The sequence below is a fragment of the Leucoraja erinacea genome, chromosome 19 (genome assembly GCF_028641065.1).
Source record: "Leucoraja erinacea ecotype New England chromosome 19, Leri_hhj_1, whole genome shotgun sequence".
NCBI classification, from domain to species: domain Eukaryota; kingdom Metazoa; phylum Chordata; class Chondrichthyes; order Rajiformes; family Rajidae; genus Leucoraja; species Leucoraja erinaceus.
This window is the reverse complement of record NC_073395.1, coordinates 4,121,792-4,144,575: the sequence shown is the minus strand read 5'-3', so window position 1 is coordinate 4,144,575 and position 22,784 is coordinate 4,121,792. Positions and strand designations below refer to the sequence as shown.

The 22,784-nt window shown below is 48.9% G+C and overlaps 1 protein-coding gene across 4 annotated transcripts in view; it reads left to right on the top strand.

Moving 5' to 3' along the window:
• zgc:136858 (uncharacterized protein LOC678543 homolog) overlaps positions 1–12,054 on the top strand; it is a 40,542-nt gene extending 28,488 nt beyond the window's left edge. For all 4 annotated transcript variants that reach the window (XM_055650115.1, XM_055650114.1, XM_055650112.1 and 1 more), the window contains 4 exons: positions 1,120–1,286; positions 2,076–2,164; positions 9,314–9,528; positions 11,756–12,054. In XM_055650115.1, coding sequence (XP_055506090.1) covers positions 1,120–1,286; positions 2,076–2,164; positions 9,314–9,521 — 464 coding nt within the window. In that variant the 3' untranslated portion in view covers positions 9,522–9,528; positions 11,756–12,054. The remainder of the gene's footprint in view (positions 1–1,119; positions 1,287–2,075; positions 2,165–9,313; positions 9,529–11,755) is intronic.
• The last annotated feature ends 10,730 nt before the right edge of the window (positions 12,055–22,784 follow it).

Sequence of the window (22,784 nt, the reverse complement as noted above, 5' to 3'; positions counted from 1 at the left end):
CAGCGAATGCAGCGCCGGACACCAAGGGTTCGATCCCGACTACGGGCGCTGTCTGTACAGTGTTTGTACCTTCTCCCCGTGACCTGCGTGGGTTTCCTCCGAGATCTTCGGGTTTCCTCCCACACACTCCAAAGACGTACAGGTTTGTAGGTTCATTGGCTTGGTGTAAATGTAAAAATTGTCCTTAGTAGGTATAGGATAGTGTGAATGTGCGGGGATCGCTGATCAGCACGGACCCGGTGGGCTGACGGGCCTGTTTCAGCGCTGTATCTCTAAACTAAACATGAGGGTATTAACATGATGGCACTCCCAGTAATGGACGGTAATCCGTGGACCATGCTAAATGTGCCATTACACTGAGAACTGAACTCCATGTGCAAGTGCATTTTGAATGAAAGATACAGCATTGAAACAGGCCCTTCACCCCACCGAGCCTCGCGATCACTAGCTCTACGTTATCCAACGATAGACACAAAATCCTGGAGTAACTCAGCGGGTCAGGCAGCATCTCTGGAGAAAAGGAATAGGTGACATTTAGGGTCGAGACCCTTCTTTCTCCAGAGATGCTGCCTGTCCCGATCAGTTACTCCAGCATTTTTGTGTCTGTCTTCGCTGTAAACCAGCATCTGCAGTTCCTTCCCCCACATCCGATGTTGTCCACTTGTCCACCTGCTCCCAGTGCACCGAGGGCCAATTTAACTACAAATCCACACATCATTATAATGTGGGAGGAAACCGGAGCACCCGGGGGAAACCCACATGGTCCCAGGGAGAACGTGCAAACTCCACACAGTTAGCACCCGGGGTCAGGATCGAACCCGGGTCTCTGGTACTGTGAAACAGCAGCTCTACCAACTGCACCACTGTCCCTCAGCTGATTTGAGTGGACCACAGAGTGCTGGAGTAACTCAGCGGGTCGGGCGTCTGAGGAGTATTTGTATGTGAGTTGCAGGGGCAGGGGACAGAATACCGTTGCCCTTCTGCAGCAGTGCGGCTGGGTAGTGTGCGGGGCACGGCGCTGTGTCTTAGTGCGAGTGCCACAGCCTGCATCCACAGCGTGCTGCTTTTACTCTCGGCCTGACGCTGCCCACATTGTCACCCGGCTTTCCTCCTCTACAGAGCTGCCGCGGGAATTGGACGGAGTCATCGATGCGGCCCTGGAGATGTCGCGGCCGTTACTGAAGCACCTGCAGTGTGTGATCGTCAGCCTGGGACGTGAAGGAGTGCTCCTGTGTAGCACAAGTGAGGATGGAGAAATCTGTCTTCAGCCGAGGAAAGACCCTCAGGTCAGCCTGGACCCCCACCACCCCCCGACCGGTCGGCGTGAGCCCGTCAGTTCAGGGTGGGCCCTCACTGGCCAGCGGCAGATGCCTGGCCTCTCACCCTCTCCAGCGTAACCAGGGGGCCGCCGGATGTTTCTTGGACGTCCCTGTGTTACCCACCTCCATAACGCTCCACACAGCGAGTTCCCCGACTTCACCGTGACATCAGCCAATGATGCACAGTGGAGACTACACACAGACCCAGGCCGCCCACAATCCAGGTTCTTGCTCACTCGCACCGAGCCCCATTCACCCCGGGCCCCATTCACCCCGGGCCCCGTTCACCTCGCTCGCTCCATTGGCCCCGCTCACCCCGGGCCCCGCTCACCCCAGCTCTGACTGTGGGCCCTAGTTCACGTTGAGTTGCTCACTCACAGTGCCCCCCACTCTGTGTGTTTCTCACACGCTCCATGTTTCAGCTGTTGCCCCTCTTTCACTCTGCCCCCTGCTCACTCCACATTCCCGCTTGTCCTGGATTCCTGTTCCCACCGACAGTCGCCTCCTTACTCGGGTCACGTTTACAGCGGAAGCATTTTCCCTCCCGACTTGTGCCAGTGTAACGTTGAACCAGGCAGGGAAATGCCTGATCAGGAGTGGGAATGGGAGTGTGGAAGCAGCTGACCACCTCCTCTCAGTGACGTCCTGCATGGGTGTCCACGCATTGTCGCGGCTGCCCCCTTGCCCTAAGGGGTAGTTTAAGGGCTCGAGGCTGAGTGTGACTATGGTTATTGATTCAGTTGTGTTCTGTGGCAGACGTCAGCGGGTCAGCTCTGTGCAATCCACTACCCAGCCATCGCTGTCCGAGCGGAGGAGGTGCTGAACGTTTCTGGAGCTGGTGACTGGTAGGAGAGTTCACCGTGTCCCCCCCCCCCCCACAGCTCTGCACCTTACAGTTACACCACATTCACCCGACCCACATTCTCCCCACACCTCAGTCCCTGCCACTGACCCCTTGTTCACCCCACGTCCACCCCACACCTATACACCGACAGTCGCCCCACACCTCTGCACCCAACATTGGCACTGTGCCAGGGTCTGGCCGGTGACCACCACGACAAACGTGTGTCAAGTGCAGCACGGGGAGGTAACGGCTTGTGTTCACGCCTCTCGTGTTGGTCAGCTTGCGTCGGTCGGGTTTGTTCCTGTCAATACCGATTCAAGAGCTGGTTAGGCCACTGCCTCACAACACTAGAGACCCGGGTTGGGTCCTGACCTGAGACGCTATTCCCACAATAGAAACGCCAACTTGTACACACAAACATGAAAACGAGAGAAGTCCAGAGATGATGACAACTTGCAAATCACTTCCAGCAAGTGACAGAGAGTGTGAAGATCACAGTGGAAGGTTGTCAAAGGACCGAATAAACTGGAAACCCCCCGGAAAAAATGTAACATCAACAATGAAATCCCCACAAACTGAGGAAATCCAGGAAATGATGATTGGGCTCCAGTCTATATTGTTGATCGGATTTATTTGTCATGGGACACAAACAGAGGAACAGCTACGATTTAGTTGTACACGCTGACTGAGCGATGACTCGGAGAGCAGGCACATCAGTGATGCCCGCACTATCGAGTCCCCGGACAATCCGATGGGATTCTCCGCTCTCCCTGTGAACGGGATCCCAGTTGAAACCACACACTGTGATGCACAATCTCTAGATTTTTCATCTGTAGAAACTCCTTGAAGTGCGATAAGATGCACTGGAAAATAAATGCACTCAAAGGCCAAGGAGAAATATCCTTAAACCTGCCGTCTAATCTCACCTCATTCTGTAGTAACTGCATCCATCACCTGCCCACCCTAATGACACAATGGCACTGGTTTGAAGGGATTAGTGCTAAAAAACATGGCATTTCCTTTGATGCTGCAGATTAGTGCAGAAGAAGTGAATTAACAAACTATGCGCAGGATGATACTGTACAGAAATAAATGGTGTGAGAATGATTTACATTGTCAGTCCTAAGCGTCAAGAAGTCTGACCAAGCCATAGGTGGTTTTCTTCCACATTTCTGGATTAGCTGTCTTCAAAAGTGTGGAGCCGCGGATGGTGAAAGGGTGGAATTCCTTCGTGTTAAGCTCGCGTGCGTGGGATCTCCAATCCTGGCCACAGACTTGTTCCCTCTCGCCCGCCGCTCACATCCAAGGAGGTTGCACCGCCAGCCGCGGCTTTGATCGCAGGCCGCTCACACTCCCACGCCAGGAATCCGCCTCTTGCTCGATCCACCCTGGCTGGGGGCATCTTCACCGCACGGGATTATCTCCTCCCCCGACCTCAACGGCTCAGCGTTACTTCATTGTCGCCTACACCCGGATACCGTCAAATTCTTCGTTTTGCGTAGAATCCGTTAAAACCATATTGCAACAACACAATCAGTGTAGCACAGTGGCGCAGCCTTAGAGCGCCAGACACCCGGGTTCCATCCTGTCTACGGGTGCTGTCTATACAGAGTTTGCACGCTCTCCCCGTGACCGCGTGGATTTTTTTCTGGGAGCGCAGGATCTGAAGAAGGGTCCAGACCCGAAACGTCACCTGTTCCTTTTCTCCGGAGATGCTGCCTGTCCTGTTGAGCTACTCCAGCTTTTCGTGTTTTATCATCAGTGTGAGAATCTGCCAGACTCGCCGAGTTGATTTGTGCCAGATCGGGGAATGCCCACGTCACAGAACCAGAGAGCAACAGATAAGGTTGGATTTGTTGCTCAGCCCCACACACCGTTCCCCAGCAGTGAAGCCTGGGGGAAAAAATGTTCTGACTGTCTTCTCATGAATTTTATACACTTCTGTCGTCTCCCCTCATTCCCCAAAGTTAGAAACATAGAAAATAGGTGCAGGAGTAGAGGCCATTCGGCCCTTCGAGCCTGCACCGCCATTCGATATGATCATGGCTGATCATCCAATTCAGTATCCCATCCCTGCCTTCTCTCCATACCCCCTAATCCCTTTAGCCACAAGGGCCATATCTAACTCCCTCTTAAATATAGCCAATGAACTGGCCTCAACGACCTTCTGTGGCAGAGAATTCCACAGATTCACCACTCTCTGTGTAAAAAAATGATTTTCTCATCTCGGTCCTAAAAGACTTCCCTCTTATCCTTAAAAGTTCCAGAATAAACAATCTAAATCTATCCAACCTCTCCCTGTAGCTGAAAGCCTCTCATCCAAGCAGCATCTGGTGATAGAACACTGTAATTACGGGAACTGCAGATGCTGGTTTACACTGAAGATAGACACAAAATGCTGGAGTAACTCACTGGGACAGGTAGCATCGCTGGAGAGAAGAAATGCATTGTATCCAGAGATGCTGCCTGTCCCGCTGAGTTACTCCAGCATTTTGTGTCTATCTTCAGTATAAACCAGCATCGGCAGTTCATTCCTACAGCATTCTGGTAAAGTCTTAAAGCCCTGTCCCACTGTACGAGTTCATTCAAAGAGTTCTCCCGAGTTTCTCCTGATTCTCCCGGTACTCGGGGCTCTCGTGGACATTTTTCAACATGTTGAAAAATCTTCACGAGGACCTGCCGTTAGCGTTACAAGCCGCTAAGAAACGTCCCCGAGCTCCGACATACCCACTACGTTCATTCTACGTCGTGCTTGCCACGAGTTTGATTTTTTTTTCAAACTAGGGAGAGCTCTTGGAATGAACTCGTACAGTGGGACAGGGCGATTACCATCAATTAATGTGAAATGGAATTAAACACTTGACCAGGGTTGGAATTACTCCACAACCAAGTGTTAGCCCCTTGTGTAGAGCGAGGCAGTGGTGACAAGTCGTAAGGCAGGAGGATTTGTCCCCGTGCCCCTAGCGTTCTGTGTTCTTCTGCCTCCTTGTCACATTTGTCCTCTATACTTCCCTCAAAAGCCCTGTTTCGGTGCCTCCTTGCTCACCATGGCCAATATTTTCCACTGTTTGTCCTCGCAGCAACAGCAACTAGTTAAGCCGGCACTTTTAGTTAATCGCTGTGATCCGCACCAAACCCATTCATTGGAAGCTAATACACCTGTGGTTTCAAAAGTATGAAAGTCAGTGACTTACGCGTGCATCTGTTAAATCCTGCCACATTAATCTGAGATCAATGGCCTCCGAGCCGCAATGGAATGTGATCCGTTTATTCCTCATGGTGCTGGCCAGACGCTACTCCGTTGCCGGACCTGCAGGTCCAGGAACAGCTTCTTCCCTGCGGCTGTTACACTACTCAACACTGTACCTCGGTGATTACCAATCACCCCCCCCCCCCGGACACACTCCTTCCACCAGGAAAAAATAATAATTGCACTATTGTGACTGAATGCATGTAAATATATTTATTTATTGCTCATATTCTATGTTGCTCTTCTAGGGAGATGCTAACTGCATTTCGTTGTCTCTGTACTGTACACTGCACAATGACAATAAAGTTTGAATCTGAATCAGACACCGCTCTCGTTTTCAGCCCTCAAATATCTCAGATTTATTAATATTCTGTGAGATACGAGGGAGAGAATTTATAGAATCTTTCTTTCACGGCTCCCAAATCTGTCAAATTAAACATGGGGAAACTGTGTGAGAAATAGCCAAAGCAAAGGCTTTTTATTTTGTTAAATATATGTGTTGATGGGGTGGGTGAATGTACAGAGTTACCTCCGTAACATCCCCATCCTTTCCACACCAGGAACAAGAGGATCAGTGCCAGGACCTTTGTGTTTTATAATATATTTAAGTGACTTGGATGAGACATAGATAGAAACATAGAAAATATGTGCAGGAGTAGGCCATTCGGCCCTTTGTGCCAGCACCACCATTCAATATGATCATGGCTGATCATCCACAATCAGTACCCTGTTCCTGCTTTATCCCCATATCCCTTGATTCCATTAGCCCTAAGAGCTCTATCCAATACATATCTACTGAATATTGAAGAAGGATACCTCAATGGAGTAACCTTAGTGGGCTGAATGGCCTAATTCTGCTGCTATCACTCATGAACCTTTGACGGATCAGCGTGGGAGGCTGCTACAAATGGAATTAAATTCGGACTAGTGAGAGGTAATGCTTATTGGGAGGACACATTTTGTTAGGACAAGGAGAGTAAATGCCAGGGACCTTAGGAGCGCTGATTTGTAGAGGGTTCTTGGAGTGCATGCTCATAGCTCCGTGAGAGTGACAGCACAGGTGGACAGGGTGATGGAGCCGGCATTCGGCATGCTTGCCTTCATGGGCTGAGGTATTATGTGTCAGTGTCGGGATGCTGTGTTGTCTGTGGAATTCTCTGCCTCAGAGGGCAGGTGGAGGCCGGTTCTCTGGATGCTTTCAAGAGAGAGCTAGATAGGGCTCTTAAAAATAAGCGGAGTCAGGGGATATGGGGAGAAGGCAGGAACGGGGTACTGATTGGGGATGATCAGCCATGATCACATTGAATGGCGGTGCTGGCTCGAAGGGCCGAATGGCCTACTCCTGCACCTATTGTGTATTGCTGGACTAAACATTGGTCAGGCCGCACATGAGCATTGTGTACAGTTCTGGTCGCCCCACAATGGCAAGGATGGGGCAGCAAAAGAGAGAGTTCAGTAAAGAATCACGAGGACGTTGCCTGGATTGGAGGTCTACAGTTATAAGAAGAGATTGGATGGACTGGGGTTAATCCACCTGGAATGAAGGCGGCCAAGAGATGTCCTACCAAACGGTCAGAAAAGTCAGAGGGCAGGGACAGGCAGAATCTTTCACCAGGCTAGCGGAGTCTAGAACTAGGTGGCAAAGGCTGTCGGTGAGTGGGGAGAGGGAGGCAGGAGAATGGGCTTGAGAGGGAAAGATAGATCAGCCATGATAGAATGTTGGAGCAGACTTGATGGACCGAACAGCCTAATTCTGCTCCTTGAACGTAAGAACATGAAGGTTTTGGTGGATAGCTACGATGCATGAACCAGATCCCAAAGAGCTACCATCACTAAGTCAAGAAGCAGGTGAAGCCAAAGTTAATAACATTGTATTCATTGTTGTTGCATCTCAGTGAAGAAATTGATGCATTTTCCCCATAGGTTCACAGTGGGGAAGATTTCCCTGGCAATGGGCTGAGAAATGGAAGCAGGTATTCCTTGGCTCACGAGGAAGAGTCCTTTCATTCATTGATATCCGAATTGGTTGCTATGTTTATTGGTAAACATTAAGATACTAAAAATCAAACACAATATCCCATCTTAATGTCCTTAACAACAGAAGCAGCATCAATATGATTATTATACAAACACTGATGTCATACTTTCCACTTTCTCAATGCTCCTTGTGCCATCTTGCAAAGATCAGAAGATTCACAAAATAAAATTACGAAACTGTGGCAAAAATTAAATTGCTTGCCTTTGATTCTACTAATTCCACATTATAAATTTAAATCCATGTAGAAATAGCTGCCTCATTTGTTCCTGAATAAGCTTAAACATAGGAATGGGCTCAATTAGAGGTTAAAATGCAGAGAAGTCACGCTGTGTCTGTTGAACAGTTCTGTCTCCATATTTGAGGAAGGACATTCTTGCTATTGAGGGAGTGCAGCGTAGGTTCACCAGGTTAATTCCCGGGATGGCGGGACTGTCATATGTAGATAGAATGGAGGGGCTGGGCATGTACACTCTAGAATTTAGAAGGATGAGAGGGGATCTCATTGAAACATAAAAGATTATTAAGTGATTGGACACGCTAGAGGCAGGAAACATGTTCCCAATGTTGAGGGAGTCCTTATTAAGAATAAGGGGTCGGCCATTTAGAACGGAGATGAGGAAACACTTTTTCACCCAGAGAGTTGCGAGTCTGTGGAATTCTCCGCCTCAGAGGGCGGTGGAGGCCGGTTCTCTGGATACTTTCAAGAGAGAGTTAGATAGAGCTCTTAAAGATAGCGGAGTCAGGGGATATGGTGAGAAGGCAGGAACGGGGTACTGAATGTGGATGATCAGCCATGATCACATTGAATGGCGGTGCTGGCTCGAAGGGCCGAATGGCCTACTCCTGCACCTATTGTCTATTGAACAATGTCCTTCCACCTCATGAACCTGGCAATCAAGGGTCTCGACCCAAAATGTCACCTATTCCTTTTCTCCAAAGATGCTGCCTGACCCGCTGAGTTACTGCAGCTTTTTGTATGTCTTTGATCATTTCTGGAGGTGGTTCATCTCTAGATGAATGTGTTAGACCATTCCTCAATCACCAACATACTTGGTCACTGTTTGGTGCCAGGAACAGTCAGAAAGACCCTCTGGTTGGCTTCTGTGAACAAAGAACGTGTTTCTTTAACAGACACAAAAAACTAGATGAACTTGGAGGGTCAGGCAGCATCTCTGGAGAAAAGGAATAGGTGATGTTTTGGGTCGAGACCTTTCTTCAGCCTGAGAGTCGGGCGAAAGGAAAACGAGAGATATAGATGGCACATCGAACAAATGAATGAAAGATATGGGGAAAAGCAACGATGAGTAAGGAAAGCTAGAGCCCACAATGCTCCAATGTTATTGTTGGGTTTTCCATATCTTTCATTTGTTCCATGTGCTGTCTGCATCTCTCCTTTTCCTTTCCCCTGACTAGTCTGAAGAAGGGTCTCAACCCAAAACGTCACCCATTCCTTCTCTCCAGAGATGCTGCCTGTCCCGCTGAGTTACTCCAGCTTTTTGTGTCTATCTTCGGTTTAAACCAGCATCTGCAGTTCCTTCCCTGCACAATATGTTCCTTTGATTTGGTCTTCTTTTAAGCTTGCTGCATTTTGCCTCTGTCCCACTTAGGAAACCTGAACGGAAACCTCTGGAGACTTTGCGCCCCGCCCAAGGTTTCCGTGCGGTTCCCGGAGGTTTTTGTCAGTCTCCCTACCTGCTTCCACTACCTGCAACCTCCAGCAACCACCTGCAACCTCTGGGAACTGCACGGAAACCTTGGGTGGGGCGCAAAGTCTCCAGAGGTTTCCTAAGTGGGACAGGGACATTAGTACTTTGAGATGCCCGGGTCTCCGTTGCTCATTAACACTGGCCTTGTCTTTACAGCCTGACTGCGGGGATCATCGCTGGGCTGTTGTCGGGGCAGGAGACCAACACCTGTGTGAGGATGGGGCTGCTGGCTGCCAGCTACTCAGTCAGGTCCCAGGAAGCCATCTCCACGTCGATCAGCGCCGACAGTGTGAATCCACAGCGGGTGCTGGAGAACACATGGCTGCAGCCGCAGTATCACGCCCCCACCAGCAGGGGAGCCTAACGCCCAGGTACTTGCAGCAGCCGAGATACAGGCTAGCACAGTGGTTCCCAACCTCTGTTAGCTCAAGGCCCCCTAGGGATCTTTTAATTCATCTGTGTAACCCCCCCCCCCTCTCCCCCTGACATTATTAGCGGCAAAAAAATACTTCAATATTATAATACCTTCCATAAAAATATCAGTGTCGATTAATTGCACATATATTCTCTTTTATGTCTTATAGAAACGTACAACATTCTTAAGGGGTTGGGCAGGCTAGATGCAGGAAGATTGTTCCCGATGTTTAAGTCCAAAACAAGGGGGAGAAACTCAAGGATGCAGGGGCATCCTCCTTAAAAACCATAGATGCTGAAGCACCCGCTTTTTTCTCCAGCAGAGAGTGGTGAATCTCTGGAACTCTCTGCCACAGAGGGTAGTTGAGGCAGTTCATTGGCTATATTAAAAAGGAGTTTCCCGATGTGGGGAAGTGTGGCTAAGGGGATCAGGGGGTATGGAGAGAAGGCAGGTACGGGATACTTTTTGGATGATCAGCCATGATCATATTGAAAACGGTTTTCACTCGAAGGGCCGAATGGCCTATCTCCTGGAACTAATTTCTATGTTTCTAGTTGAGGCCACAGTTCATTGGCTACATTTAAGAGGGAGTTAGTTAGATGTGGCCCTCGTGACTAAAGGGATCAGGGAGATATGGAGAGAAGGCAGGTATAGGATACAGAATACCAAATTCGGTGATGGGCCTCTGTGTACACTCAAGAGATATGGGGAGAAAGCAGGAAGGGGTTACTGATTCTAGATGACCAGCCATGGCGGTGCAGGCTCGAAGGGCCGAATGGCCTGCACCTATTTTCTATGTTTATTCTATTCCACAAACATTAAAAATATTTCAACTCCGTAGATTTAAATTTATTAGAACTGAAATTTAGGAGGCAACAGGGTGGTAGCTCTGTGGCCCCCTTCATTGAACCTGTGGCCCCCTAAATCCCCAAATGTTTCTGTGGCTCCCCTGAAATTTCCATGGCCCCAGGTTGGGAATCACTGGGCTAGCAGAGTAAACCATCGGCCTGTTGTCCACCCATCTCCTGTACAGTTAAACTCAATAGGGAATCGGGAAGATTATGAAACAAGTGGACAGCTCGCTGCAAAAAGCTTTCACAGTCCATTTGATTCACCTGAAAATGATTAAAATAACACTCCTGTTCCTCCCAGAGCTGCTGCATTATTCTCCTGTTTAAGAAGGAACTGCAGATGCTGGAAAATCTAAGGTCGACAAAAGTGCTGGAGAAACTCAGCGGGTGCAGCAGCATTTATGAGGTGAAGGAAATGGGAATGTTTCGGGCCGAAACCCTGAAGGAAATAGGCAACATTTCGGGCCAAAACCCTGAAGGAAATAGGCAACGTTTCGAGCCGAAACCCTTCCGGGTTTCGGCCCGAAACGTTGCCTATTTCCTTCAGGGTTTTGGCCCGAAACGTTGCCTATTTCCTGCAGGGTTTTGGCCCGAAACGTTGCCTATTTCCTTCGCTCCATAGATGCTGCTGCACCCGCTGAGTTTCTCCAGCACTTTTGTCTACTATTATTCTCCTGCTGATTTTATGGCCCTTTGAGGCACAGTGGCACAGCGGACACAGCCGCTGCCTCACAGCACAAGAGACCCGCGTTCGATCCTGCCCTCGGGTGCTGTGTGTGTGGAGTTTGCACGTTCTCCCCGTGACCGCGTGGGTTTCCTCCGGGTGCTCCGGTTTCCTCCCTCCCACATCCCAAAGACGTGCGGGTTTGCAGGTTAATTTGGCCCCTCTGTAAATTGTCCCCTAGTGTGTAGAGAGTGGATGAGAAATGGGGAGAACTAGGGACTAGTGTGAACTGGATCCTAGTTATTCTATGAACGCTAGAGGCAGGAAACATGTCCCCGATGTTGGGGGAGTCCAGAACCAGGGGCCACACACAGTTTAAGAATAAGGAGTAAGCCATTTAGAACGGAGACGAGGAAACACTTTTTCTCACAGAGACTTGTGAGTCTGTGGAATTCTCTGCCTCGGGCGGTGGAGGCCGGTTCTCTGGATGCTTTCAAGAGAGAGTTAGATAGGGCTCTTAAAGATAGCGGAGTCGGGGGATATGGGGAGAAGGCAGGAACGGGGTACTGATTGGGGATGATCAGCCACGATCACATTGAATGGCGGTGCTGGCTCGAAGGGCCGAATGGTCCTACTCCTGCACCTATTGTCTGTTGTCTTTCATGCAGGTTCCTGCTGGAGATGGTGCTGCTACTGAAATGAACTAATAACGATTTGGGAAGACAATTCACTGGACGGAAGGAAACCATTTCTATTTGCAGAACTCTTCGCCAGGCTTCCACATGGAATTGCTCTCCAGGGAAGTGGGAAAGGACGTAGAGACTCCCTGACCCCAGCAGCACACGTTTGTACATCATCGCTGCCAACTCTTGATAAAACCACCAGAACCATTGGCATTATGACCTGTCTTAATTGGCTCATTCACACCCAGGTGTTCAGCTGAATAAAGAGTGTACATTGAAAACAACATTCTCTGCTCTTTCCCCCCCTCCCCCCCCTTCTGGAAAGATTTATTTGTCAACTTCCAGACTAAAGTGGGAGATTTTCCACAGGGATGGATGTAAATAGGCTTGTATTCACTGGAGTTTAGAAGGATGAGGGGAGATCTTATAGAAACATATAAAATCATAAAAGGACTGGACAAGCTAGATGCAGGAAAAATGTTCCCAATGTTGGGCGATTCCAGAACCAGGGGCCACACACAGTCTTAGACTTAAGGGGAGGCCATTTAAGACTGAGGTAAGAAAAAACTTTTTCACCCAGAGAGTTGTGAATTTATGGAATTCCCTGCCACAGAGGGCAGTGAAGGCCAAGTCACTGGATGGATTTAAGAGAGAGTTAGATAGAGCTCTCAGGGCTAGTGGAGTCGAGGGATATGGGGAGAAGGCAGGCACGGGTTATTGATTGGGGACGATCAGCCATGATCACAATGAATGGCGGTGCTGGCTCGATGGGCCGAATGGCCTCCTCCTGCACCTATTTTCTATGTTTCTAAATAGCCCATATGCTGCCCTGAGATAGTTCGCCCCCACTGGTCTAGTTGGCATTGGATGCACCCAACATTGGCGGGATTGGAAAGGGAGAGAACTTGCAACATTGCGGGCGTTTCTTGTGTAAGAAAGAACCGCAGATGCTGGTTTAAATCGAAGGTCGACACGAAATGCCGGAGTAACTCAGCGGGCGGGGCAGCATCTCTGGAGAGAAGGAATAGGGCGACGTTTCGGGTCGAGACCCTTCTTCAGACTTGCTTCATCTGATGAAGAAACAAGGAACCACAGATGCAATACAATACGGTGTTATTCGTCACATAAAGTGCAAGTGAAACGAATTTTGAAAATGGAAATGAAATTAAGAAGGAACTGCAGGTGCTGGTTTACAAAAGAAGACAGGAGGTGCTGGAGTAACTCAGGGTAATCTGGTTACAACAGGGGTAAGGGTTGGGATCAGAGGGGGGGGGAGGTTTCTGTGTGTGTGTGTGGGGGGGGGGGGAGAGGGCTCTGAGGGTTCAGTCTTTTCACAACAGGTAAGAGAGCTGGAATCACAAAAAAGTTGGAGAAACTCAGCGGGTGCAGTTGCACCCGCTGAGTTTCTCCAGCTTTTTTGTGCACCTTCGATTTTCCAGCATCTGCAGTTCCTTCTTAAACAAGAGCTGGAGTCAGTCTGGAGCAGGGTGCCGGCCCGAAACGTTGCCCTATTCCTTCTCTCCACAGATGCTGCCTGGCCTGCTGAGTTACTCCAGCACTCTGTATCTTCTCGCCTCGTCTCCCATTGATCTCAGAGCCCAGCGGTTCCCCGCTGGTGGCCAACAGTCTGTTTCCAGGTCTCTCCGATCTCCCTCCCGCGGCAAGGTGGGTAATCAAAGGTGCTCAATTTTACACCCATTTTGTGCAGGAGTGCAGATTTAAATGAAACACCTCCACGTGTCTGCAACCTGATAAGTGTGTTTGCTACACAGGGCGCTAGTGGGCGCCTGGATCTCGTCGCCAGGGCTGGAGGAGGCCGATACTATTGTGCCGTTTACCGAGACCTTTTGATGAAAGTGCAGGGAATGGCCATAACGTGCAGGAATAGTGAGATTAGTTTATTTCGGCACAGCCATTGTGGGGGGCCGAAGGGCCTGCTCCTGTACTCTCTGTCTGTGAGAAAAAAAGTGTTTCCTCGTCTCCGTTCTAAATGGCTTACCCCTTACCTGGCCGGTTGCATCGTGGCTTGGTTCAGCAATTTGAGCGCCCTGGAGAGGAAAAGACCACAAAAAGTAGTAAACACTGCCCAGTCCATCATCGGCTCTGACCTTCCTTCCATCGAGGGGATCTATCGCAGTCGCTGCCTCAAAAAGGCTGGCAGCATCATCAAAGACCCACACCATCCTGGCCCCACACTCATCTCCCCTCTACCATCAGTTAGAAGGTACAGGAGCCTGAAGACTACAACATCCAGGTTCAGGAATAGCTACTTCCCCACAGCCATCAGGCTATTAAACCTGGCTCGGACAAAACTCTGAACATTAATAACCCATTATCTGTTATTTGCACTTCATCAGTTTATTTATTCATGTGTGTATATATTTATATTATGGTATATGGACACACTGATCTGTTTTGTAGTAAATGCCTACTATGTTCTGTGTGCTGAAGCAAAGCAAGAATTTCATGACAGGGACACATGACAATAAACTCACTTGACTGTGGCCCCTGGTTCTGGACTCCCCCAACATCGGGAACATGTTTCCTGCCTCTAGCGTGTCCAAACCCTTAATAATCTTATATGTTTCAATAAGATTCCCTCTCATCCTTCTAAACACCAGAGGGTACAAACCCAGCTGCTCCATTCTCTCAGCGTATGACAGTCCCGCCATCCCGGGAATTAACTTGGTGAACCTCAGCTGCACTTACCTGATGAAAGAATTATCAACGGGCTGAACAAATAGTAAATAGTGAGGTTATAAATAATAGGAGCAGAATTAGACCATTCGGCCCATCAAGTCTACTCTATATGATCTATCTCTCCCTCTCAATCCCATTCTCCTGCCTTCTCCTCGTAACCCCTGACACGTGAGAGGGATAGATCGGGTAGATGATGCACGGAGTCTCTTGCCCAGAGTTGGGGAATCGAGGACCAGAGGACACGGGTTTAAGGTGAAGGGGAACATATTTAATAGGAATGTGAGGGGTAACTTTCTCCACAAAAAAAACCCTTTTACAAAGGGTGGTGGGGGTATGGAACGAGCTGCCAGAGAAGGTCGTTGAGGAGCGACTATCCCAACATAACGTTAGGATCCCCAATACAGGCAGGTAACTGTCTCAGAAACAGTCAGACAGGTACATGCACAGGACAGGTGTGGAGGGATATGGGTGGGCCAAACGCAGGCAGGTGGGACTAGTGTAGCTGGGACATGTTGGCCTGTGTGGGTAAGTTGGGCTGAAGGGCCTGTTTCATAGAAACATAGAAAATAGGTGCAGGAGTAGGCCATTCGGCCCTTCGAGCCTGCACCACCATTCAATATGATCATGGCTGATCATCCAACTCAGTATCCTGTACCTGCCTTCTCTCCATACCACCTGATCCCTTTAGCCACAAGGGCCACATCTAACTCACTCTTAAATATAGTCAATGAACTGGCCTCAACTACCTTCTGCGGGAGAGAATTCCACAGATTCACCACTCTCTGTGTGAAAAATGTTTTCCTCATCTCGGTCCTAAAAGATTTCCCCCTTATCCTTAAACTGTGACCCCTTGTTCTGGACTTCCCCAACATCGGGAACAATCTTCCTGCATCTAGCCTGTCCAACCCCTTAAGAATTTTGTAAGTTTCTATAAGATCCACCCTCAATCTTCTAAATTCTAGCGAGTACAAACCGAGTCTATCCAGTCTTTCTTCATATGAAAGTCCTGACATCCCAGGAATCAGTCTGGTGAACCTTCTCTGCACTCCCTCTAGGGCAAAAATGTCTTTCCTCAGATTAGGAGACCAAAACTGTACGCAATACTCCAGGTGTGGTCTCACCAAGACCCTGTACAACTGCAGTAGAACCTCCCTGCTCCTATACTCCACGCTGTATCACAATGACTCTATAATCAATAGACATTGGGTGCAGGAGTAGGCCATTCGGCCCTTCGAGCCAGTACTCATCAAGAATCTATCTATCTCTGCCTTTCAAATGTCCACAGACTTGGCCTCCACTGCTGTCTCTGTGGCTGTGATTTTTCCACAGATTCACCAGCCTCTGACTAAGGAACGGGCGGAGCGCTGTGGGAGAGAGATACCGGGGTGATGCGAGATTGACGTGGGTCTGTCAGTAGGTGACTGGGAGGAGCGGTGCCTCGACTCTATATCACGGACACCGCTGAGCCACCGCCTCACACACACAGCATGCGAGATGCACGGCGTCGGGGTGAAGACGTCTTGCACCTTTGCGCTGCTCCTGCTGTGGCTGCACTCGCACCGCTGCGCCCCGACCACCCCCTCCTCCATCCCCACAGGCGACTGGAGCCGGGGCCGGAGCCGGCCCGCGGGACAGGCGGCCAGCACCGCTGAACCATCTCATGTCAACAGGACGGCGTGGAGTCCCGAACATCATCAGCTGCGAGTCGTCGCCTACCTGAGGGGTCACGGCTCGTTCAACTCGGACACGGTAATAACCAACTCCCAGATATTGCACCTCTATATTTCACTTGGGGCATCTTGCACCCCAGCGGCATCTAACTTCAATAACCCTTGCTTTCCCTCTCTCTCTCCATCTCTCTCTCTCCATCCCTCCCCCATCCTTGTTCTCCGACCAGTTTGACAATTCTCCAGATTCAATCTTATCTCTAAGGTAGACAAAAATGCTGGAGAAACTCAGCGGCAGTAGCAGCATCTATGGAGCGAAGGGAATCCTAATCTGAGGAAAGACATTCTTGCCATAGAGGGAGTACAGAGAAGGTTCGCCAGACTGATTCCTGGGATGGCAGGACGTTCATATGAAGAAAGACTGGATAGACTCGGCTTGTACTCGCTAGAATTTAGAAGATTGAGGGGGGATCTTATAGAAACTTGCAAAATTCTTAAGGGGTTGGACAGGCTAGATGCAGGAAGATTGTTCCCGATGTTGGTGAAGTCCAGAACTAGGGGTCACAGTTTAAGGATAAGGGGGAAGTCTTTTAGGACCGAGATGAGAAAATCATTTTTTACACAGAGAGTGGTGAATCTGTGGACTTCTCTGCCACAGAAGGCAGTTGAGGCCAGTTAATTGTCTATATTTAAGAGGGAGTTAGATGTGGCCCTTGTGGCTAAAGGGATCAGGGGGTATGGAGCGAAGGCAGTTTCTCCAGCATTTTTGTCCAGCACCTTCGATTTTCCAGCATCTGCAGTTCCTTCTTAAACACTCAATTTTATCTCTGTATGTGTCGGTGTCAACTTCCCCAATTTAACGATGATCTACTCTGCATCTCCATGAAACCTCGTCCCACTTTGATCTGTGTTTTCACACCTTACCTTTCCATATCTCAGTCTGAAGGTTGCGTCTCGACCCGAAACGTCGCCCATCCCTTCTTCCCAGAGATGCTGCCTGTCCCTCTGAGTTAGTTACTCCAGCATTTTACCTCTATCCGAGATATCGGAGTTAGCATTGACTTCTAATGTATTCTAATATATTTCCACCGTTAGAAACATAGAAACATAGAAATTAGGTGCAGGAGTAGGCCATTCGGCCCTTCGAGCCTGCACCGCCATTCATAGAAACATAGAAACATAGAAATTAGTTGCAGGAGTAGGCCATTCGGCCCTTCGAGCCTGCACCGCCATTCAATATGATCATGGCTGATCATCCAACTCAGTATCCCGTACCTGCCTTCTCTCCATACCCCCTGATCCCCTTAGCCACAAGGACCACATCTAACTCCCTCTTAAATATAGCCAATGAACTGGCCTCAACTACCCTCTGTGGCAGAGAGTTCCAGAGATTCACCACTCTCTGTGTGAAAAAAGTTCTTCTCATCTCGGTTTTAAAGGATTTCCCCCTTATCCTTAAGCTGTGACCCCTTGTCCTGGACTTCTCTAACATCGGGAACAATCTTCCTGCATCTAGCCTGTCCAACCCCTTAAGAATTTTGTAAGTTTCTATAAGATCTCCTTTCAATCTTCTAAATTCTAGAGAGTATAAACCAAGTCTATCCAGTCTTTCTTCATAAGACAATCCTGACATCCCAGGAATCAGTCTGGTGAACCGTCTCTGCACTCCCTCTATGGCAATAATACTGGAGTAACTCAACAGGACAGGCAGCATCTCTGCCTGTTAGAATAGTGATAATAGACAATAGATGTAGGAGTAGGTCATTCGGCCCTTCGAGCCAGCACCGCCATTCAATGTGATCATGGCTGATCATCCCCAATCAGTACCCCGCTCCTACCTTCTCCCCATATCCCCTCACTCCGCTACCTTTAAGAGCCCTATCTAGCTCTCTCTTGAAAGCATCCAGAGAACCGGCCTCCACCGCCCTCTGAGACAGAGAATTCCATTGACTCGCAACTCTCCGTGAGAAAAAGTGTCTCCTCGTCCCCGTTCTAAATGGCTTACCCCTTATTCTTAAAATGACCGTCATACAACAAGGAAACCGGCCCTTCCGCCCGACCAACATGCCCCCATCTACACTAGTCCCACCTTGCCCACAACGACCAACATCTCCGCAACATCGCCAAACTCAGACCCTCTCTCACACCGCCCGCTGCTGAAAGACTCATCCATGCCTTCATCTCCTCCCGACTGGACTACTGCAACTCACTTCTCCTTGGCATCAGCTCCACCTACATCAACCGACTCCAACTGGTCCAGAACGCAGCCGCCCGACTCATCACCCACACCAAATCCTGGCATCACATCACTCCAGTCCTCAAACAACTTCACTGGCTTCCCATCTCCCACCGGATCACCTACAAAATCCTGCTCCTCACCTACAAAGCCCTCCACCATCTGGCCCCCCCATATCTCACTGACCTCCTCTCCCCCTACCAACCCTCACGGTCCCTCAGATCCACATCAGCCGGTCTCCTCTCCATCCACAAGTCCAACCTCCGCAGTTTTGGGGACAGAGCCTTCTCCAGGGCAGCTCCCAGGCTCTGGAACTCCCTTCCCCAACTGATCCGTAATTCCGCGTCCCTCACCATCTTCCAGTCCCGCCTCAAGACCCATCTCTTCACCTCTGCCTATCCTTAGCCCCACGTGCCGTCCCTTTTCATCTGTGCATTAATTGCCTCATACTGTGTTTTGTGTTGAATTCTGTATTTACTTTGTGTACTAGTCATGTCTCTACTATTTATTTCATTCCCCTTGCATGTTTTTCCTCTACCTGCTAAATTTTTGTAAGGTGTCCTTGAGACTCTTGAAAGGCACCCATAAATAAAATTTATTATTATTATTATCTACACTAGTCCCACACCGACCAGCATGCCCCATCTACACTAGTCCCACCTGCCCGCGTTTGGCCCATGTCACTGGCAGCAGCTTCCCAGAACAATCTGCCTATTAGATCCTTTCTGGTTCTCCGTTGGTCCAGGGAGAACAACTTCATCGTTTCCTCCACACAGCAGAAGTTGCCAAATCCCCACCGTCATTTCACACACGACTCCTCTACATTGATGTGTTCACGCCTTTTCTAAAGCGCCCCACTCAAGGTTTCCGTGCGGTTCCCAGAGGTTGCAGGTGGTTGCAGGTGGTAGTGGAAGCAGTTAGGGAGACTGACAAAAACCTCCGGGAACCGCACGGAAACCTTGGGTGGGACACAAAGTCTCCAGAGTTTTCTGTTCAGGTTTCCTAAGTGGAACAGGGGCATAACTCCCCGTCAGTCTGAAGAAAGGTCTCGACCGAAACGTCACCTATCCATATTCTCTTGAGGTGCTGCCTGGCTCACTGAGTTACTCCAGCACCTTCTGTGCGTTTTCGCTTTAACCAGCATCTACACCTTGTTTCTATCCCCCCCACCCTTGTCGATGTTGCATTTGAAGAAGGGCCCTGACATGAAACGTCACCCATTCTTACTCTCCAGAGATGCTGCCTGTCCCGTTGAGTTACTCCAGCATTTTGTGTCTAACTTCGGTGTAAACCAGCATCTGCAGTTCCTACACTAATGCTAGCTGAAGTTACTCCAGCACTTTGTGTGTGTGTTCTGTCCACGCTTCCTTCTGTGGGTTTCAGTATTAAGGACGTGGTCGCGGGGACCCAAGTCTCTGATCCTTCCAGTCAATGAAGCTCCACTTTGAATGTGATGTTATTATTCTCCCAGAGCCAGTGTGCTGGCGTTGAAGCCAGACCGTGCAGCAACGCCTCGCAGTGCCAAGGGTGCCTGGGCCTGTACTCCTGCAACATCCCGCTGGCAAAGTGCCAACTGAAAGGCGTGACCAGGAAGTCAGGTAGAGTTGATGGCGGACACGAACCCACAACTGGCCCGGCCCATCCATCCCACGCTGGTCCACAGCTTCATCGGTGTTATTTCACCTTGTTCCGCGCGGTTTCATCTGACCCATCTCACACTGTCCTGCAGTGTCACCAGCGCTCATTTACCCTGTTCAGCACGGGTTAATGAGCGCTATCCCACCCTGCCCAACACGGGTTAATGCGCGCTATCCCACCTTGTCCCACCCTGGTTAATGCGCGCTATCCCACCCTGTCCCACATGGGTTAATGCGCGCTATCCCACCCTGCCCCACACGGGTTAATGCGCGCTATCCCACCTTGTCCCACCCTGGTTAATGCGCGCTATCCCACCTTGTCCCACACGGGTTAATGCGCGCTATCCCACCTTGTCCCACACGGGTTAATGCGCGCTATCCCACCTTGTCCCACCCTGGTTAATGCGCGCTATCCCACCTTGTCCCACACGGGTTAATGCGCGCTATCCCACCTTGTCCCACACGGGTTAATGCGCGCTATCCCACCTTGTCCCACACGGGTTAATGCGCGCTATCCCACCTTGTCCCACCCTGGTTAATGCGCGCTATCCCACCTTGTCCCACACGGGTTAATGAGCCCCCTCCTGTCCCACCCACAGATGGATTCATTGAGACGCTGCAGAAACACTGGGTGAGCGGTTGGTCCAATTGATCGCCGGTGACGGACTCGGTGGCTCCAGGGAGGAGGCGGCGCAAACTCTGCTTCTGGGAGTGGACGTGATATCGGGCAAAGATCACACAGAATGGCGGTGCTGGCTCGAAGGGCCGAATGGCCTCCTCTTGCTCCTATTTTCTATGTTTCTAAGGCCGACTGCAATATTCAATCATGGCTGATCTATCTCGCCCTCCTAACCCCATTCTCCTGTCTTCTCCTATAATCCCCGACACCCGTAATAATCAAGAATCTGTCAATCTCTGCCTTAAAAATATCAATTGACGTCCTCCACAGCCATCTGTGGCAATGAATTCCACAGATTCACCACCTTCTAAAGAAATTCCTCCCCATCTCATTTCTAAAGGTATGTATTTTTATTCTGAGGCTATGGCCTCTGGTCTGAAACTCTCCCATTAGTGGAAACACCCTCTCCTCATCCACTCTATGTAGGCCAGATCACATTGTCTCTGCTTCTTTGAAACTTGTGTGTAAAGGTTCACTTCAGAATGAGTGGTCTGACCAAAGGTGCCTTTATGTTTCTCTGTGCACTGATAAATATATTCCGTTACTAAATTTACAAAAAAGGGACTTACAATGTAATGTCAAACAATTATTTTGTTTAAGATACAATCACTCCTGAAATAAAATTGATAGCTTGCTTGTGTCATTTTTTGGAAACTCTGTGAACGTGACTGTGTTTCAGGGTGCAGAGAATAAATAGATAGGAAACATAGAAAATAGGTGCAGGAGGAAGCCATTCGACCCTTTGCGCTAGCACCGCCATTCATTGTGATCATGGCTGATCGTCCACTATCAATAACCCGTGCCTGCCTTCTCCCCATATTCCTTGACTCCACTAGCCCCTAGAGCTCTATCTAACTCTCTCTTAAATCCATCCAGTGACTTGGCCTCCACTGCCCTCTGTGGCAGGGAATTCCACAAATTCACAACTGATGTGGAAAATCATCAAATGAGAAAATCTATCAGTTCTGATTCCACAATATAAGCACGCAGCAAGCATCATTACAGATCGGCCTTAATACGTTCAGGTGATGCTTTAGGTTGGAACCCTGCTTCCTTATCAATGCACTGGTGAAAAAAAAATAGGCCTGTAAATCTCCTTGAAACTTTGCCCATCTCATCTTAAATCTTAGCCCTCTAGTCTTGGATTTTTCCATCCTGGGAAAAGGGGTCATCTTAAATGCGCGATCAAATTCTGAAATGGGACTTAATCCTAGAATAATTGAGACATTTTTCAACCGTTAAACTAAGCTAGACAAACTCAATAGTAGACAAAAATGCTGAAGAAACTCAACGGGTGTGGCAGCATCTTGAAGCAGCAAGGGTCTCGACCCGAAACGTTGCCTTTCACCCGCTGATTTGCTCCAGCAATTTTGTCTACCTTTGATTGTCCAGCATCTGCAGTTGCTTCTTAAACATAGAGAAATCTTATGCTCTGTTAGAATTCCTTTTAGAAGTCTTTTCTTAAAATAATGACACAATTCAACCATTTCTTCTGAAGTCTATCATCTGGTTATTGTTTAAAACCTCAAACTGAATTTATATTTAATTAAAACACAAATTGTTGGAGTAACTCAGCAGGTCAAGCAGCATCTGTGGGGGCAATGGACAGGCAGTGCTTTGGATCGGGACCCTTGTTCAGAATTATTTTATGTTTATATACTTTCTCTTTGTTTAGCAACGATATCCTGTCAAATATCTTAGTCTTCAATTCACCACTGTCAGCAGTTTCTGGCAAGGTAGAGGTTGTTTATTTCAGTATTCAAAGGATCATGAATGAAACACATAAAGGAATGTACTGCTCTTTCACGTTTAAAGATTGTACAAGTTATCTTCTCAGCAATAGGTGGCAACTGATGAGTCCTGCAACACTTATTATATCTACATCAAGATGATGGTTTCCAATTAAAAAAACACATTCCTTTAAATACACTTTACATTGCATTCGGGCCAGCAAATGTAGAATCACTTTTTGTGAAAATGGTCATTCGTTACAGAAGAATCTACCCGTTTAGAAAATTAAAACTTCTGAATTCATATCACATAGCAAATAGAACAAGTAGTTATGGCCTGGATTCAGACCTCTACGCCCTCTCAT